At 46.7% G+C, this 17,939-nt stretch overlaps 1 protein-coding gene across 1 annotated transcript; it reads right to left on the minus strand.

The window, feature by feature from the left end:
- Positions 1 to 3,714: 3,714 nt before the first annotated feature.
- Positions 3,715 to 17,201, minus strand: LOC140905496 (zona pellucida sperm-binding protein 4). Its single transcript, XM_073328944.2, has 12 exons — positions 16,994 to 17,201; positions 14,191 to 14,309; positions 12,796 to 12,895; positions 12,337 to 12,492; positions 8,773 to 8,960; positions 8,249 to 8,346; positions 7,310 to 7,437; positions 6,499 to 6,688; positions 6,269 to 6,416; positions 5,605 to 5,683; positions 4,838 to 4,951; positions 3,715 to 3,863 (listed from the first exon to the last, which is right to left on the minus strand). Exons 1-12 carry the CDS (start codon positions 17,199 to 17,201, stop codon positions 3,715 to 3,717), a joined length of 1,677 nt encoding a protein of 558 aa, XP_073185045.1.
- Between the last annotated feature and the right edge of the window lie 738 nt (positions 17,202 to 17,939).

The following is a 17,939-nucleotide window of genomic DNA, read 5'->3' on the forward strand; positions in this document are numbered from 1 at the left end:
CCTGAATCCCCATTACGTTAAATTACTCCCACCCCCATATTTAATTTATAAGGGGGGGTCACACTCAGAGGCTTGCTATGTGAAAGGGGTCACCAATACAAAGTTTGAAAACCACTCTAGTACCTGATCTAAACAGAAGACTCCAAGGCTGTCAAGATAGTTAAAACATTCATTAGCACTAGAGATTCTCAATTATATATATATATATACAGTTCTTATAAACCTCTAAGAGTCAAATTCATTACTGGTATAATACCAATGACTTGGCTGGAGTTACACCATGGATGTAGCTTTTAAACTTAGTTTGGTTTCAGGACAGCACTGAACAGCTCATTACTGATAGGTGTGTTGGTGTAAGTAATTGTGATTACAGAATTAATTCATGCAATTATTTATGCCTTTAAAATCCTACTGATTAACACTCAAAATGGCCCCAAATGCTACCTTTTTGAGCAAACTGGGGAGGATTGGCTAGGCTCTTTATTTTCTGGTTGGGGCCTTTCCCTGTGGCAAGTCATGCCTGACTAATCTAATTGCCTTCTATGATGAGATAACGGGTTCTGTGGACAAAGGGAAAGCAGTTGACATGTTGTTCCTTGACTTTAACAAAGCTTTTGACACTGTCTCCCACAGTATTCTTGCCAGCAAGTTAAAGAAGTATGGGCTGGATGAATGGACAATAAGGTGGATAGAAAGTTGGCTAGATTGTTGGGCTCAACGGGTAGTGATCAATGGCTCCATGTCTAGTTGGTAGCCGGTATCAAGTGGAGTGCCCCAAGAGTCAGTCCTCGGGCCAGTTTTGTTCAATATCTTCATAAGTGATCTGGAGGATGGTATGAATTGCACACTCAGCAAGTTTGCAGATGACACTATACTGGGAGGAGAGGTAGATACACTGGAGGGTAGGGATAGGATACAGAGGGACCTAGACAAATTGGAGGATTGGGCCAAAAGAAATCTGATGAGGTTCAACAAGGACAAGTGCAGAGTCCTGCACTTAGGACGGAAGAATCCCATCCACCGCTACAGACTAGGGACCAAATGGCTAGGCAGCAGTTCTGCAGAAAAGAACCTAGGGGTTACAGTGGATGAGAAGCTGGATAGGAGTCAACAGTGTGCCCTTGTTGCTAAGGAGGCCAATGGCATTTTGGGATTGTATATGTAGGGGCATTGCCAGCAGATCGAGGGACGTGATCGTTCCCCTCTATTTGACATTGGTGAGGTCTCATCTGGAGTACTGTGTCCAGTTTTGGGCCCCACACTACAAGAAGGATGTGGAAAAAGTGGGAAGTGTCCAGCGGAGGGCAACAAAAATTATTAGGGGACTGGAACACATGACTTATGAGGAGAGGCTGAGGGAACTGGGATTGTTTAGTCTGCAGAAGAGAAGAATGAGGGGGGATTTGATAGCTACTTTCAACTATGTGAAAGGGAGTTCCAAAGAGGATGGTCTAGACTGTTCTCAGTGGTAGAAGAGGACAGAACAAGGAGTAATGGTCTCAAGTTGCAGTGGGGGAGGTTTAGGTTGGATATTAGGAAAAGCTTTTTCACTAGGAGGGTGGTGAAACACTGGAATGCATTACCTAGGGAGGTGGTGGTGGAATCTCCTTCCTTAGAAGTTTTTAAGGTCAGGCTTGACAAAGCCCTGGCTGGGATGATTTAATTGGGGATTGGTCCTGCTTTGAGCAGGGGGTTGGACTAGATGACCTCCTGAGGTCCCTTCCAACCCTGATATTCTATGAAAGCCTTAACTCTGAACTATAAGCATCAGCCTGTCACCTAAATGCAGAGTTATGTTAAGACAAACAGCTGAAGATGCATAAAAGTCTAAAACCTCTAATAGCACCAGTGCCTGGGTAGTTTGGCATATACAGAGGCAACCTTGAGGAGAGAGGTTCTATATAAGTTCCTAGCCCAGTGGGGGCTAGAAGAGGCAAGCATTCTGCAGTCTGCAATTCAAGTTTCTAGGACCTCCCCTTTCACTCTGAAAATGGGCCACAAGAGCCAATTTTAAATATGATCTTCATGCTTTGAGTCAGACTAGAAGTCAATAATTGCTGTAGCATTTTAGTCTAAAACTAATACTATTGGAGTAAAGTTAACTCCCCAGTAGCATTAGTATCATTAGACTGAAGGCTAATCTCAGGGGTCAGTGTCATTAGCTACATCAGTGCTCAAGCCAGCCAAGGATAAAATGAAGATCTGCCTGATCAGCTGCAGACAGCATCTCATTTTGGTGAGCTAATGGGTTGATCTTTGGTCATTACTATCCCTTTTCCCTTTCCTATTCTGAACTTATAGCCCTAGGGAGAAAAGTGCTTTACTTCTATTCAGCTAGTCAGGTAACAGGTCATAGCAGGAGGACTATGATAGCCCTGGTGACAGATATGAACACAGGCACCCCATTATCTTGAGGTAGTCCAGATGAAAGCTTGCATAATATGCACAGCCCTTTGTATCAATATAGCCTGTGTATTTTTTGGTGGTCCTGAAATCACCAGAGGATGAAAATGCAAAAGTCTGGCTATACTGATCCCCTACAGCAGTCAGTCTTCAAAGACTGGGTACAAGGGAAGAAGTGGTTTTTACTCATGTTCAGGAGGCTGAAAAAGAAATTTGGACTTATGAAGTCTGAGAGCTTATGTAGCCTGAGCATCTTCCCTTTGATTCAACAGATGGGCAGGGCATTTGGGCCTAGGGCCCTCCCTCTTGGCTTGTGCCAACTGAGTCCTATAAGGCTGATTGACCTACACCCTATGAAACAAACATACTTTGCTGCAAACTTTTTTATATTGAACAAAAATCTGTACTGTACTTCTAAGTTACCATGCTGCACTAAGACACTGTTCAGAACCCTCCTAGAGGGAGAGGGCAGACAGCAGCCTTTAGACAGACTGGCATGCTGAGACTCAGTGATCTACAGCCTAAAACCCCTGCCCTGAGAGGTGAAAGCTACAAACCCAAAACCTGCCTCAGCAGAGGAGGCTGGTGGGCAAAGGGGCAGTTAGCCCATAGCTGGGACAGCTGGCACTAATTAAGAGCTCAAGCTTTCCTCTCCCCACCCCCCTTACCACTCTAGAGTGCAGGCTTCACTTCCTCCATGCACAGACTCAGGCTGTTTCTTCCAAGCTTGCACAGCTTGGTTCTAACCTGTCCTTGGATAGCACAGCTGGCTTTTCCTGAAGGGGTACCTGGATGAAGAGGGAGCTGTTGGTCCTCTCAGTTGGAGTGTATAAAGCTCACTATTTACTGAGCAACCAAGGAGTCTGACAGCAACTTAGACTAAGTCAAACATGTCTAATTGGTGGGCAGGAGGGGGTGGGAAGACAAAATCTTCAGTGTAAGGACAAGGGACAAGATGAAAACTGAGTATGAGACTTCTTGTTCCAGCTTGTGACAGACACTATGTCAAGCTCTTTGTACAGTTCCATTCCAGCTGCCACAGAGGCAGACATGTTTATTTTGCTCTATATCCCTGCAGATGTTTGAAAGGCCCCTGAGCATGCAGGTATGCTAGGGAGTGCTGACAGTGTAGCATGCTGCACCCTAAATATACCCATGTTGTGTGCACTAATACAGAGGCCACAATTCAGTGGAAAGACCAGCACTTCTGCTGTAAGGGACACTGGTAACTTCACACAGGGCCAAACATGAAGGACCCTCTTTCTCCCCCCAGTAAGAACTAGATCCAAGTCACAGGTCCTTCATATACTTTTATTCAGAGGTTATATTCTTTTGTTTTAGAGTTTGTCTTTGCCAATACTTTACTCCAACAAAAACCAGAGCAATAGCACCAGCTCCTACTGCAACCATCATCATTTGCTCCCATTCCTGGGACAGGAGATCTCTAGTCCATTGGGAGCCTGTGAGAAGGAATGTATGGTCAAGCAACAGTTCAGGCAAAGGTGATCTATGAATAATCCACCACTTAATGGTGACTAGGTTCCTACTCTATTTCCATTGCTGGAAGTGCATGGGTACAGTGTTGCAGTTAGTTTAATCTGTACTTCTAACTTCCAGATTCTAGTGGCTATAAGATGTTAATGCTAGGTAAGTTATAAGACAGAAGGGGGCTAACTTAACATTGTAGAGATCAGTTTGCAAGCGCCTTAGCTATTGCACTGCTCTCAACTCCCGCAAAGCTGTTTTAATAGACATTGTCCCAGTTTGCTAGTCCCACCCAAGGAGGGGTGGATGTGGACCCTCAGATTTAAGGTCACCAGTTCCTTCCCTAGGGCACAAAGGGAGGGGATCCCTAGCAACTGCAGGCTTCTGAAGCTCCTCCCTACTGTGCATCCAGAGTCCCATTTCTCCTGGGCTGGAAGTGATTTAGTTGGGGTTGGTCCTGCTTTGAGCAGGTGGTTGGTCTAGATGACCTGAGGTCTCTTCCAGCCCTAATCTAGGATTCTATGAAATTGCAGGCAGTCTGAGAGTTAGCAGAAAGGGATGGAAAGCTATGTTACTCAGGAGGCCAACACTCCACTGGTGAACCCCAAACCCTATCCTGGTTGTTCTATGAAGACATCATAGTTTGTCATATTGACACTCAGGCTTTTGTTCTACTCTAGGAGTCAACCAGTTCTAAACCAAGTAGAATCCAGGTCCTAGTTTTCCCCTACAGCACTTGTCTTCCAAGCTAGATGAGCAGGTTTATTTAAAAGCCTGCAGTAAGAATGGGAGGTCCAGTAATTATGTCCCCAAAGAAAAGGGGGACCACCATTTTAGTGGTACAATCCTCCACTCATCCCCAAAGTCATACCCCAATTCTAGGGGAGTGTTGCACTACAGTAGAACCATTGAATATGCTGGGACAACCAGCACCACCTCCATTTACTACCTTTCTGTTCAAGGGTCTGATCCACTTCAGTGTTCTGGAAGTCCACAGGTCCTTCTGTGGTCACCAAGTACCTTGGAGCATTTTCTGAGGCCTGCTTCTCAGGTGCTCTTCTTGCTGTTTGGAGACAAGGAGACATTAGTACCAGAGTGTGGTGGTTTTCATCCTTATTAGGAAGGCCCTGTACACCCCCATCCTACTCTAGGTCTCAGGCCTTGCCTCCCCCATCCTGTTCCTCACCTATGCAGGTTTTCCTATGTAGTCCATGTCTAGGGCATGGCTTCCAGTGTTTGTTCAGACCATTACTCAGTCATCCTCAAAACCCATCACTGCAACACCAAAAAATGAGCCTCCAAATATTCCTCATTGTCAAGTAGCTCTTGTGTATTGTTTTAGTATCTCTGGGGTAGAGAGCCTTTTAGAGTGCCATGCCAAAACTGATATTAAGTGAGCTGTCAGATTTAGCCTTAACCTCTCCTGAAGCTCCTCACTTTGGAGGGAGATCAGTTATACTCCTGAGAGTACCCATAGATACCCCATCCTTCCAGGTGACCTTGGCATCTCTCCTTGGACCCAGTACAATCAGTCTTTCCTACTCCCTAGGGAAAGTTAAAGCCATGTTGCTCAACTAAGAGTTATTTCCAGCCCACAGAAAGTATGACCTTGGGAAATAAGGGCACAAGACCTTTGAAGCCCTCTATCCTCAAAAAGATGTTTGTGCAAGCATTGTGCCTCTGGCCCCATCCTGAAGTTAGGTATATAGCTCTTACCTCTTGTCATGGTGCAGAGAGTTTTGCAGGATTCCATTGCAGATGGGACACATGCTGAAGCACTGCAGTGAAAGTAGACCTGTAAGGGAAGATGCAAGAGGTAGACTGAAGAAAACCTCTGAACTTTTAGCTAGTAACCATAAAATTATGGTTTTGCAAAGTATTATTTCATCAAGTAAGCAGCCAAGTCTCCCCAATCTCCCCTGGGAGACCCAGAACTGACTGAAGGGGTGGGGAAGTAAAGACTGTTAAGTGTTTAACATTAGAGGGGTTGGAACAGCAAGGTATCTGGATCCAAATAGTTCAGTGTAAGGAGTGAAGGAGACTGGCTGCTAAAAAAAAAAAGAGTCCTAGCTTGTTGCTAATTAGGACATCTGGATAGGTGGAAGCCACCAAAGCCACTTGGAATTTCTGTTCAGAGCTTGGTAGACCTTGCAGTGCTGGAAAGGAGGTGCAGGACCCAAGACTAATGCTGCAAGACCAGTCAGGCTCCTTCCTAAATCATAATTCTGTAGTGTTTTCAGTGTGTGGGGGGGGGTTGTGCCATTAATAGATTAAACATGATTCTACCAAGTTTTAACTCAGTATGGGGATCTTTCCAAGCATGACCAACAAGCCTGACACAGGATCTGAAACAAGGCATTTTGAACTACATAAGACTTACTGGTCCACTAAGTGCCTTCTGGGAGGCAAGATCCACAAAGGTAAAGGTGTTGATGATGAAGCGCTGGTAGTGTGATGGGAATTGCAGCCCTGAAGCAGCTCCCACAGGGATGAGCTTTGTTTGGTAGTTGTCACCTGTGTATGGACACCTGAGAAAGGCAAGCTGCAGTGAGACAGGAGCCCACTAGTAGCCTTCCACAGCCCCATACATTTCCTGAACCAGTCACTTACCCATCCACTAGAATGGGCCACTGTGGCTGCTGCATGGGATTAGTGCTTGGGGTGGCCCAGCATTGGTGCAGAACCAAAGCTAGGTTTGGGTCTGTTCTTTGCAGGATTCGGACCTCCATGTAGACTGGATCCCGCAGAAGTTTAATCACAGGATAGTCACTGTTGACATAGTATCTACTATACTGTTGGTCTGTAGGATGAGAGTTACAGTCTTAAGCAAGAGTGAGATCAGGACATAATGGAGAACTGTCTCTTTAGGGTCCACTGTGGTAAGTCTTGGTTCTATAAACACTTGGATATGGGGAGCTTTGCACAGGAATTCCCATTGCAGATCAGACCAGTGCTCAAACTAATTCAGAATCCTGTCTGACAGCAACTAATACTATTCCATAGCTATCCACAACTGAGGCATCTATTTTCCCCATAAGGAAAAGACTCCAGTAAACTGAGGAAGAGGGGACATTTTACAGTCAGGAAAGAGAAAGTGCCTGCTATTGCAGGTTCTTCTGTGAGCTGCAATGACTTGGACATCAGTTGATCACAAAACCATGCTAGTTCTTTGGATCTTCAGACCCTGGGAAAACTGCTAGTAACATCTCCCTGTTCTATGTACTTAATGTTGCCACTTCAGGGCTCTAAGACTTAAGTAGCAGCTCCCTGTAGGAACCACCAATCTGCTAGGACATTGAGAACTTGTTTTTCCATCCCCCACCTCCAATCTGGTTGTTGGCAATGGGAGTTCTCCAGAAAGAGTACCCAGGCATGGTGGGCTCCAAGCATTTTAGCCTCTGCTAAGGTAGATGTCACTTACCTGTGGCAATCCTCAGCTCCAGAGTGAGGGGGCCATACTGAGTGACTGGTGGAGGTGGTGGCAAGGTGAAGACCTGCACATTGAGTGGAAGGAAGTCCCCAGTGGAGTAGCTGCAGCTGACATGTAGCCTGGTGTGCACAGGAAGAGTCAAATGAGTGTTCTATTCCCCTTAGCAGCCAGCTAGGGCCATGCTGTGCAGTGCATCTCCCTGTCCCATGAGGGAACCACCTGACCACCATCAACTAGTCATGTAGAGAAAGAGATTCACAAGCAATTTCAGGAGTCTCTTCCACGGTAGAAGAGTTACAGCTACAAGGGAGATCAAATGCATCAGGAGATATGGGGAGGCTTTCAAGTACTAGTCCCTCCTCCTGTGCCATAGTTTTAGTCATCCTGTCAGGTGAGACAAGCTACTTGGTCATCCCAAGCCCATCCCAGCAGCCAGTCAGCTGCATACACTAGGGTGTTGGTCCTGTTCCTCCCAACTCCCCATATTCCCCACCCCAGAGTCTGCCTCAGGCCAACTCTATACACAAAGGTTTGATGTAACTCCAGGCATTAATTTAGACTAGTACAGTTATACTGGAATTCCCCCCATAGACATTTATTCCTGTCCAAAAGTGGCTTCTGTTAAGCTTGTTACTTGGGAAGGATTTAAGTTGACTTGTAAAGACTGTCCATATAGGGTTCCCCCAAACCCTGTATTCAGGGGATTGGTAGTAGCCCTCTGCAGAGGAATGCAGATGGCAGTGTTGTGGCTAGGAAGTCCCTTCTTAAACATGCAGGCAGATCCACTCCACCTGCAGATTTCTGCCCTTCAGAACAATATTAGCAGAGTCTTGTCAGGTTAACAGTGCTCCTGACCACCACCAGAAGGTCAGAGGAATCTAGAACATCCTTCCCATACAGGCCTCCCCAGAGCTTAACACACACAAGTACCTGAAGGTGCTGTCCCGGGTGATAGACCCTGTGCTCCAGCTTCTCACATCCCTGTCTGCCACAAGCTGATTCTCATACACACCCTGGTCTCCAGCTCCCTGTACAGAAAAGGGATTAGCATTAATCATTGCAAGGACTCCAGAAGGGTATGGTCCCAAATTGGAAGAACTTGGCATTCTTGAGTATCCAGCTCTGCCTTTTGGCTCTTGCCTAAAGCAAGAGAGATGCAGAGTTAGTGGTGAGTGGCCTGAGCCACTGAGCCAGAAATAAGGGGTGATTTGCTCCCCTGGATGTTCATTTAAGAGGGAAAGCAGAGGCATTCCCTTAGTGGCTACTTCTCATTCACCCAGACACTCCTTCCTAGATGTCCACCTCTTCAACCTGAATTTCTAATAGCCATGAAATTTATTGAAGAAACAAACTAGTTTATCCCACTCAGACCCTGACAAGCAGCAGCAAAGACCACCCCCCAGCAGAGAAGAGAAGTCATGGAAGGCCATCTCCCTTTCCTGCTGCCCTCTTACCTGGAAAGTAGTTCCACAAGCAGAGAGTGGGAATCTGTACAGAACAAAGGCATTACTCTTGGCCACAGGGATACAGCTACTGCCATGCCCACTGACCAGATGCACAGAGTCCAGGATCAGTGGTGGCAAAGTCACATCTCTAGAGACTGCTATGGAGAACTGGCCATCAGTTGTACACTGTGCTGTCACTGAAAGACAAGCAGCAGAAAGACTTGGTTAGACTCTATACAGAGAATGCTGCCATCTTGTCCCTCAGCAAGCCTCTCTTCAAACAGATTTGCTCCCTGTAGTACCCAGCAGAGCCAACCTTAGCTTTCCCAAGTCAGATGTGGCCCAAAAACAGAGGGAGAGTCTTTGCTCTTTAAATACTGATCCCTTTCAGTTGGGAAAGGATGCAAACTAGTCATCCAACAATGGCCTCTTTCTGCAGTAGGTGTTGGAGAATAAGTATGATGGTCCTTCAGAGCAGCAATTGTGTTTATAGTTATACACCTCCCCATCTTAACTGAGGCCTGTGGAAGATATGCACCAAACTCACTCACCTTGGATTTTTTGTATTCTTGTCATCTTGCTAATCATGTGACACCTACAGGCATGCCTAATGCACAGTGGTGTGATGGTGGCAGGTTTACTTTGGGAGGAGGGGAACAGTTTTGCAGACCCACCCAAAGTTACCAAGGCCAGCTCCAATGCTATCATTTCCAGCCCTTCCCAAGGTTTTATTAGTGATGAGATTTAATTCTGCCTCCTTCCCATGAGGGGATGGAACCAGCCAGGAGTTTTAGACAAGTCTCACTAGGTTTAGGATCTGACATTTACAAGCCTGACCCTGGCTGTGTAGAGATAGTTTAAGGCAGCAAACTATCAAGGAATGCCTGCTAGGAGTTTGGCCACTCAGCCAGGCCCTCCAAAGTTAATTGGGAAAGTTCACCAGCAGCAACAGTTATGAAAGTCAGCAACGCATGGATTATGGTCTGAGACTTTAGGTGTGGAGGAAGGACAGCTCTGTGCCCTTTGATGGTGTTTGCTTGCACGAGACCTAGCATTTCATCCAGATTTGTGCTGGAAATGGCCCAACTTGATGATCACTTTAGATAAGCTATTACCAGCAGAAGAGTGTGGTGGGAGGAGGTATTGTTTCATGGTCTCTGTGTATATATAATGTCTTCTGCAGTTTCCACAGTATGCATCCGATGAAGTGAGCTGTAGCTCATGAAAGCTCATGCTCAAATAAATTGAGCAGTCTAAGGTGCCACAAGTACTCCTTTTCTTTTTGCGAATACAGACTAACACGGCTGTTACTCTGAAACGTGTCTTGCCCTGGTTCATGTACCATTCTGGGGCCCTGGTCTGAGACTGGCCCCTGGATATGCCCACTGCTGCTGCACCCTAGAAGGAAATAAGCACCTAGGGAATTTTTACTTTTGGAAAAAACCTCAGGCACCAAGTGTCATTAGGTGCCCAAAGGGCTCAGTGGACATTGTCAATTGCAGTGGGGGACTTCAGTGCCTATGTTGTTCCACCCTTAGTGTTTCAATTCTTGAACACAAGCCATCAGACCACATCTGGGTGTTTGAGACAGCTATCCCAATTTAGCATGGGATACAATTCTACATGGGAAGTTAATCCCCTTCTCCAGTTTAATGGAGAATCAAAAGTTGGGCAAGGAATTGGTTAAAGGGGAAGCTACAACAAGTTATGCTGAAAGGTGAACTGCCAAGCCAGAGGCTAGTTAGTAGTGGAGTTCCTCAAAGACTGGTTTTGGATCAGTCTTAAGACGTCTAATAGTAACCTTGGCACAAGAAACGGGAGTGTACTAATAAAATTTGTAGATGACAAAGTTGGGAAGTATTGCCCATGTGGAGGAGGACTGGAATATCCTACAAGAAGATTTGGACAAACTCAAACTGGAGAAATAGGATGAAATTTAATAGTCCCTAACTTCTGCTTTTCATTAACAAGAATTTTTGCTATAAGCTATGGACTTATCACTTGGACGTGACAAAGGTGAAGACCCCCAGGTGTATTAGTCAGCCTGTTCTTGACCATGAGCTGCCAATGTGACATGGTTGTGAAAAAAGCTAATGCAATCCTAGGATGCATCAGGTAAGTATTTCTAGTAGAGAGAGGGAAGTTATTGCCATTATACAAGGCACTAGTGAGGCCCTCATCTGGAATACTGTGGCAGTTATGGTCTCCCATGTTTAAGTCTAACTGGTCATCCTAGAAACCCTTCTCTGTACCTGTTCCAGAGGAATGGAAAACCTGCCTTGAGAGGAGACTTGTTAGGCTAAATAAGCAAATTCCTTAAAACAAAGGCTGAGGGGAGATGAATGTATTTATAGAGAGCAATCGGAGTATAACAGGGAGAGACAGTTGAGTTACACAAGTTAAGGCCAGGTGTTGCCAACACCGTGTGTATAAACTGTCTATCAACCAGTTTAGATGGTATTAGGCAAAGGTTTCTAACTTTCAGAAGAGGGACGATTTGGAACAGCCTTCCAAAGGGAGTAGTGCAGGGGGAACCCAACCCTAACTGCCTGCAAGACTGAGCTTGATAGAAATTTATCAAAGGGAATGGTATGATGCCTACCTACAATGGCCTAAAAATTTGCCAGTAGCGCTTGCAGATGTTCCACCTCCAACAGCTGGAGGTGGAACACTAGATGGAAGGGCATGTGTGACCCACAATGGGTCATGTGGGTTGCATACGATACCACCTCTATGGCAATGAGGATGTCACACGGGCTGCAGCTCTGTGCAGATTGGGCTGCAAGCAGTTCATGGGTCACAGGTTTAGTGGATCTACCCACATGTGCTTGATCTAACTCAGCGGTTCTCAAACTGTGAATCACAACCCCCATTTTAATAGGTCACCAGGGCTAGTGTTAAGCTTTCTGGGGCCCAGGGGTGAAGCCTGAGCCCTACCACCCAGGGCAGGAAGCAGCTAGGTGGCAGGGCTTAGGTTATAGGCCCCCTGCTAGGAGCTGAAGCCCTTGGGCTTTGGCCTTTGCCCCCATGCCCAGGTTGATGGGCTCAGGCTTCTGTTCCCCTCCTGGGGTCTTGTAGTAATTTTCATTGTCAAAAAGGGGGTTGCAGTACATGAAGTTTGAAAACCCCCTAGTCTAACTGATTGCCATGTGGTGTCAGGAAGGAATTTTCCCTGCATCAGCTTGGCAGAGGTCCTAAGGGTTTTTAAACTGTCTGCAGCACAGAGCATGAGCACTTGCTGGTTTAAATTAATGTAAATGATGGATTCTGGGGAACCTGAAGTCTTTAAATTAAGATTTGAAGACTTCAGCAACTCAGCCAGAGGTTATGGATCTATTACAGAGTGGGGTGGGCAGGTTTGTGCCCTGTGATGTACAGGAAGTCAGACTAGATGATCATGATGGTCCCTTCTGGCCCTAAACTTTAGGAGATGGTGCTAGCCAAATTCCAGTGGAACAGCCTCATGGTAGCTCCAGCTCTGAAGGTAGCATTCCCAACTACACTAGACACCTGGTTAAGATGCTCAGATTCCACTTGGTCACTCCAAGATACACCTTTCGGATTCCAACCCACCTGTGTTGCCATAGTAACAAGGAGCAACAGGGTCACCAAGGCTATAGCAGCAGCCTTTCCCTTCACATTCTTCCTGAGACACAGGTGGTGTAGCACAAGGCAGCCTGTCTGGGTGCAGAACAGCTGTGCACACACTAGTACTTGGAGCATCTAGAGCTGGAGAGAGGAGAAATGTTAGTTCAAGTCAAATGAACCCTGCTCCACTTGGAGCCATATAGCAGAGTGCCTGTCTCTTCTAGGCACTGTGGCAGCCCATGTTCACTATGCATCAGTCTGGCCTCCCATGTATTCTAGGCTTTTGAGGCACCACAGCCACCTGAGTCTCTAAAGAGCACCCAACACCAAGTGATGTGGCAAACCAGCACACTAAGGTACATAGTGTTTCTTCCCCCTGCCACCCCACCCCAGAACAGCAGCCAGTACAGTTTCAGGCTGGGACATTGGAACCTAAAATTGTACCTGGCAGGTGGATTGGGCATCTCAGTTCTTCTTCATGGAAAGATACTTCCCCAGTGTCATCTATTCCTTTAATCCGGATAGTCATGAGGAAATAACCATTCTGCAGAAAGAGCGGGTGGAAACCAAACCAAGGTGATTAGAGCTTCTCCACCCACTCTTCCTTTCTTAGGAACAGGAGGAGATTCCCCCCCCACTCCATCACAAGTTAACCAACCATACTCCTTCAATGGGTGGACTAATGGGGACCACACCAAAGCCCATTCTGAGCAGAGTGGCTTTCAGACCCAGGATTTTGAGGACCATGAACATGTTATGGAGAGTGCTTAGCCATCCAGAAGCATCTTCCATTTCTCAGTGACATACCAGGTCAAGTTTGTGAACTCTGGCTCCTAAAGCTGCCTCAGGTGGCATTATACCCTCAGCTGAGGTGAGACAATTAGTTTGATGGTCTAAACATTTCACCTGGAGATGGACCCCAAGTCTGTGTTCAAGTCCAGAATCTTGAGTACTTTGAGCTGTTGGTTAGCTGTGATTGATAGTCATAGTATTAGGTCTTTCCACCCCCACATTTCCCCCCAACCCCCGCCCAAGAACCCAAATTGGGGAGCACACAAACTTTCAACTCAGCTGCTCCAAGTTGTGGTATACAACCTTGTAATTCTTTAAAAAAGTGCAGGAGTAGCTTACATGTTGGGTCCAGTTCTCATCTGGCTTCTGTCATGGAGACTCCATTATGGAGTATATCTAATTTTTGTAGATGGGAAAGGACAAGCAGGCTCTGTGTTAATTCAGAGTCACTGCTCCCTCCCATAGACTTCAGGTGCAAGTAAAGTCTCATTTATACTGTGGAATTTAAGTCAAGAGTGATGGTTGACATTAGCCAACATGCAAACACTTCAGAAACAGGGCATTTGTTTGTATTTTGAAACACTCCTTAATAGGAAGGAGTCTCATCCAACTGAAGAAATTTTTTTAGCTTATTAAAAAAAGTGTTACCACCAGCGCTTACAAGTGAGGAGTAAAATTCTAGTTATAATGACTTCACACTTGTTTCCTCATTGACTGCAACGGTCTCTAGAGAGTGGACAATAGCAAGGTACAGGACACCTTAAATGGGAGAAGGAAGCTTGCTAAGTCTTGGAGAAGCTTAACTTGAAGACACTAGCAGTCTGGATTGAGAGAAAGCTCCCTCCTTTTCTAGTAGGAAAGGTTTTCCTTTGGTTTTAAGCCGCCATTTGGGATTGTTGGATTGCAGCCACATTCCTCCTCCCCATCCCACAACCCTTCCTCCTCCCCCCACACAACTAAATACTGTTCCTAATAGCCAGAAAACAGGATATCCAGGTAACAGTTGTGCATCCCTTTGCTATTCCTTGCAGACAGAAGTGGCCCTACCTTCTTGATGAAGAAACACCCAGTGTAGGGAGCAGTGACAATCATTGAACCATCCTGTTTCTGAGAGATGAGGACACCACACGTAGAGTTGGACAGAGGATGAGGCAGTCCTTCCAAATCTAGGAAGGAAGGCTAGAGTCAGCAGACAATAGAGAATCCTGTGGGACAAACATATCCCAACAGCTGAGCTACCCACAACTGCTCAGTGATGAAATAGGAAGGGTCCAACATGTATGGATCAATCTATCCAATTATTGAATGATATGGAAGAGAAAAAGTTGTATACTGCCCCTCAGAGGTTTGTTTCAGTAAGTAGCCCTACAGCAGTGGTTCTCAAAGTTTTGTACTGGTGACCCCTTTCATGTAGCAAGCCTCTGAGTGCAACCCCCCCCTTATAAATTAAAAGCCACTTTATATATTTAACACCATTATAAATGCTGGAGGCAAAGCAGAGTTTGGGGTGGAGGCTGACTGCTCACAACCACCCCATGTAATAACCTCACAACCCCCTGAGGGGGTCCCAACCCCCAGTTTGAGAACCCCTGACCTACAGAGAGCAAATTCTTCAATACTAACCCTAAGTAAAGAAAGGGTTCAGTGCCCTTATGCATTCCAGCCCATGCAAGCTCATAAGCTATATGTAAGGGGACTGTTGCCCCCTTACTAACATTCTGTGGGGGTGTTTTGGTTGGCTAGCTCCCAGTACTAAAAGGGGAAGGGTTGATGGGAAGTCAGGACCCTGAGACTGATAGTCCCCAGGAACAATAGGGAGAGGCCAGTGCTCCAGGTCAGCCTGAATGACAAGGTGGGCAGACTACTCAGGGAGTCAGGAGGCAAGGGGAGGGGAGGTTCCATCCCCTGTGTGAGCTGGAATTGCCTGGGTCAGACAGAATGGGGACAAGCTAAGGAGAAAGCAGTGGCCCCAGCTAAGCTGGGGAGCAGAGCTGTGCCAGAGCCAGAGGGGCCAGAAAAGCAGCCCAGAGAGAGAGCAGACCCTGTCCTGGGAGCAGAGCGGCAGCCCCAAAGCCAGGGGCACAGCCCAGAGAGAGCAGACTTGCCCTGGGAGCAGAGCTGCAGCAACCAGAGCCAGAGGGGGCCAAAGAAACAGCCCAGGGAGCTGGAGGCAGAGCAGCAGCAGTGCAGAGACCAAGTGGTGCAGCTGGGGCTGGAGCAGTCTGGAGCTGGGTGCGGTGAGCAGCTGGGGAGAGCAAGGGGGACCCTGGGCAGCAGGCTCAGCACAGGGAGATGCCTCCACCAAGAGGCTCTGCAGGCCAGGCTTGGATCGTAACCCCGACAAGGCAGGGGCAACACTGGGAAGAAGGGTCCTACCACTTCGAGCCTGAGAGCGTGTGGTCACCACCAAAGCAAGTGTCCAACCCACAGCATCCCTGCAGCACAGCCAGGGCCTGGGACTTACAAGGAACAGACTGAACTGCCCTGACATTCCAGAGACACTGTTTGTGATGATCCCTGCCACAGAGCGGGGTGATGTGTTTCCGTTAACCTTTCCCATTTCCCCTTATTCTTTTTAAAATTAATTGTTGATTAAATAACTTGCATTTGCTTTAACTTGTATGTAATAGTCAGAGAAGTGCCCAGTGCAGAGAGAGTAGCCTGGAGTGGGGACACCCTAGCCCCTGTCCTAGGTGACCACAGCAGGGTTGGGGGTCAAGCCCCCCAGGAATCCTAGGCCCAGCCTTGTTGGGGTTACGAGGACTCTGCCAGACAGGAGAGTGGAAGGGGAGTCCTCAAGGGCAGGGAGGCCACTGGGTAAAGGAAGTGGGAGCGAGGACTCAGATCCTTTCGCTAGCCCACCTCACCAGGGTAGTGCAGAAGCCAGGAAAGTTCCCCACAAGAGTGGGACTATTCCCCCGCTTACATATAGAATAGCTATAGCTGCAGTTCTAGTCCAAGAATACCAGACTCCACCCACTTGTGATCAAACAGGAAATCTTTGGAGAGAGCCAGGGCTTAGTGATTAAGCACAGAGCAAGAATCTGGAGGAGCTTCTTAATGCTCATGCCAGGTTGGCTACACCCCTCCCCTGCAACTGTTACCTTAGGCAAGTCACTTTGCTTCTCAGCTCTTCAATGCATACATCTCTAATATGGTGCTAATACCCTTTGAAATAGGGCAGTACAGTTCAGGTTTGTAGAAACAGTTAGCATAGAAGCACCACAGGACTTGACATGGTGGGCAGCTTGGCTTATGCTCTTTTAGGAGCAAGAGCCTCAAATGTATTAAAAAACAAGGAGTCTGGCAGCACCTTAAAAACTAAGATTTGGGCATAAGCTTTCATGGGTAAAAAGCCACTTCTTCAGATGCAATAGTATTAAGTCACCAGGACACACCTACAAGGTGTGTGTGGGGGGAATAGAGTACAACCCCTCAAAGGCAACAGCAATAGGACAAAATACTCCACAGCCTTGCACCTGTGCATCATGGGCTTGAATGCTCCTTGCAGCAGGTCTCCAATGGAGTAACAGGGAAGTCAGGGCAGCAAGTGTAAAATGCTAGCTACCCTTTTGAGTTTATGGGCCAGAGCCTCAGCTGGTCTAAGACAGATCATTTGAGTTTAGCAGAATTATACCACTTTACATCAGTGGAGGAGCTGGCCTGCTTTTCCACACCCACCTTGCACACATACAAACACTTCTACACAGGGCAGATGCCTTGGGGAACCCAGTGGACTGCACTAAAGGGAGGAAGTAAGAGTAAAGCTCCCTCAACTTTACACTTTTATTCACCCAGCTTTATCTTCTAGCCAGATAAGAGGCTGTCTCATTCCATGTAATTCACTTACCCAGAGCACTCAGAAGGGAAATCATCTCAGGATGGTTTTCAGGAAGGGTTAACTGCAAGCTCTTCCAGCCACAATCTAGTAGGCTATGGTCCCATAGTAATACTGCATCTTTAAAGACATTCGGAGCCCCCCAGGCTAAAGAAAGGCAGCTACAAAATATCCAAACTAGACTACCCCAAGAAGTCCCTTGCTGCTTTATTACTCCCATCCTGCTGTCTATCTAGTAGCTCCTAAGGCACCCTCTCCCTGGGGAGCACTCTTATACCCTTAACTGAGCTGCAATTGGGCAGAACAAAGATGCATTTCTGACTCCAGGTGAGACTGCTATGCACCCCTGAGGAGGGCAGCCCAAAATCAATTCACACCTTGCACTCCCTCTCCTGTTTAAATTTTGACAGCACCTGCTCCACATTTAGCCCCTTTTATTTGTTCTGAAGTGACTTTTTGAAATACAGCTATATTTGCTGAAGAAAAATAAACAGATTTCAAAATGGAAATGGAGGAGGCAGTGTCTGAAAAACCTATCCAATGTCTTAACTGGGTGAACCTAATGGTAAATGAGAGGCCCAGCAAACTAGATGAATGCCAGGGGAAGGTAAAAAGGCTTGACAGAATAGGCAAGGATTTCTGCAGCACTGAGCAATAGAACATGCTACTTGGCAAATAATGCAAATGTTTCCTGTATCCTTAGATGCACATATATGCAGCATTTTTATATTTCTATGTATGCTGTATGTTTTGTAATCATGTCACAGAAAGGATCTATTGTGATTCATATATATGTGCACTAGGGGGATGAGAGGCATTTGCTGTGGAAACCTGGGACCTAGTCATGCTACTATATATCCACACAGATGAACTCCTGCATCTGCTCAGTGTCCCCTCAACTTTACAGGCACATGCATGTAATGCAGTTGGTAGGATAGGGGTCCTGGAGGCCCTCAAC

Source organism: Lepidochelys kempii, chromosome 1, assembly GCF_965140285.1.
Source record: "Lepidochelys kempii isolate rLepKem1 chromosome 1, rLepKem1.hap1, whole genome shotgun sequence".
Lineage (NCBI taxonomy): Eukaryota > Metazoa > Chordata > Testudines > Cheloniidae > Lepidochelys > Lepidochelys kempii.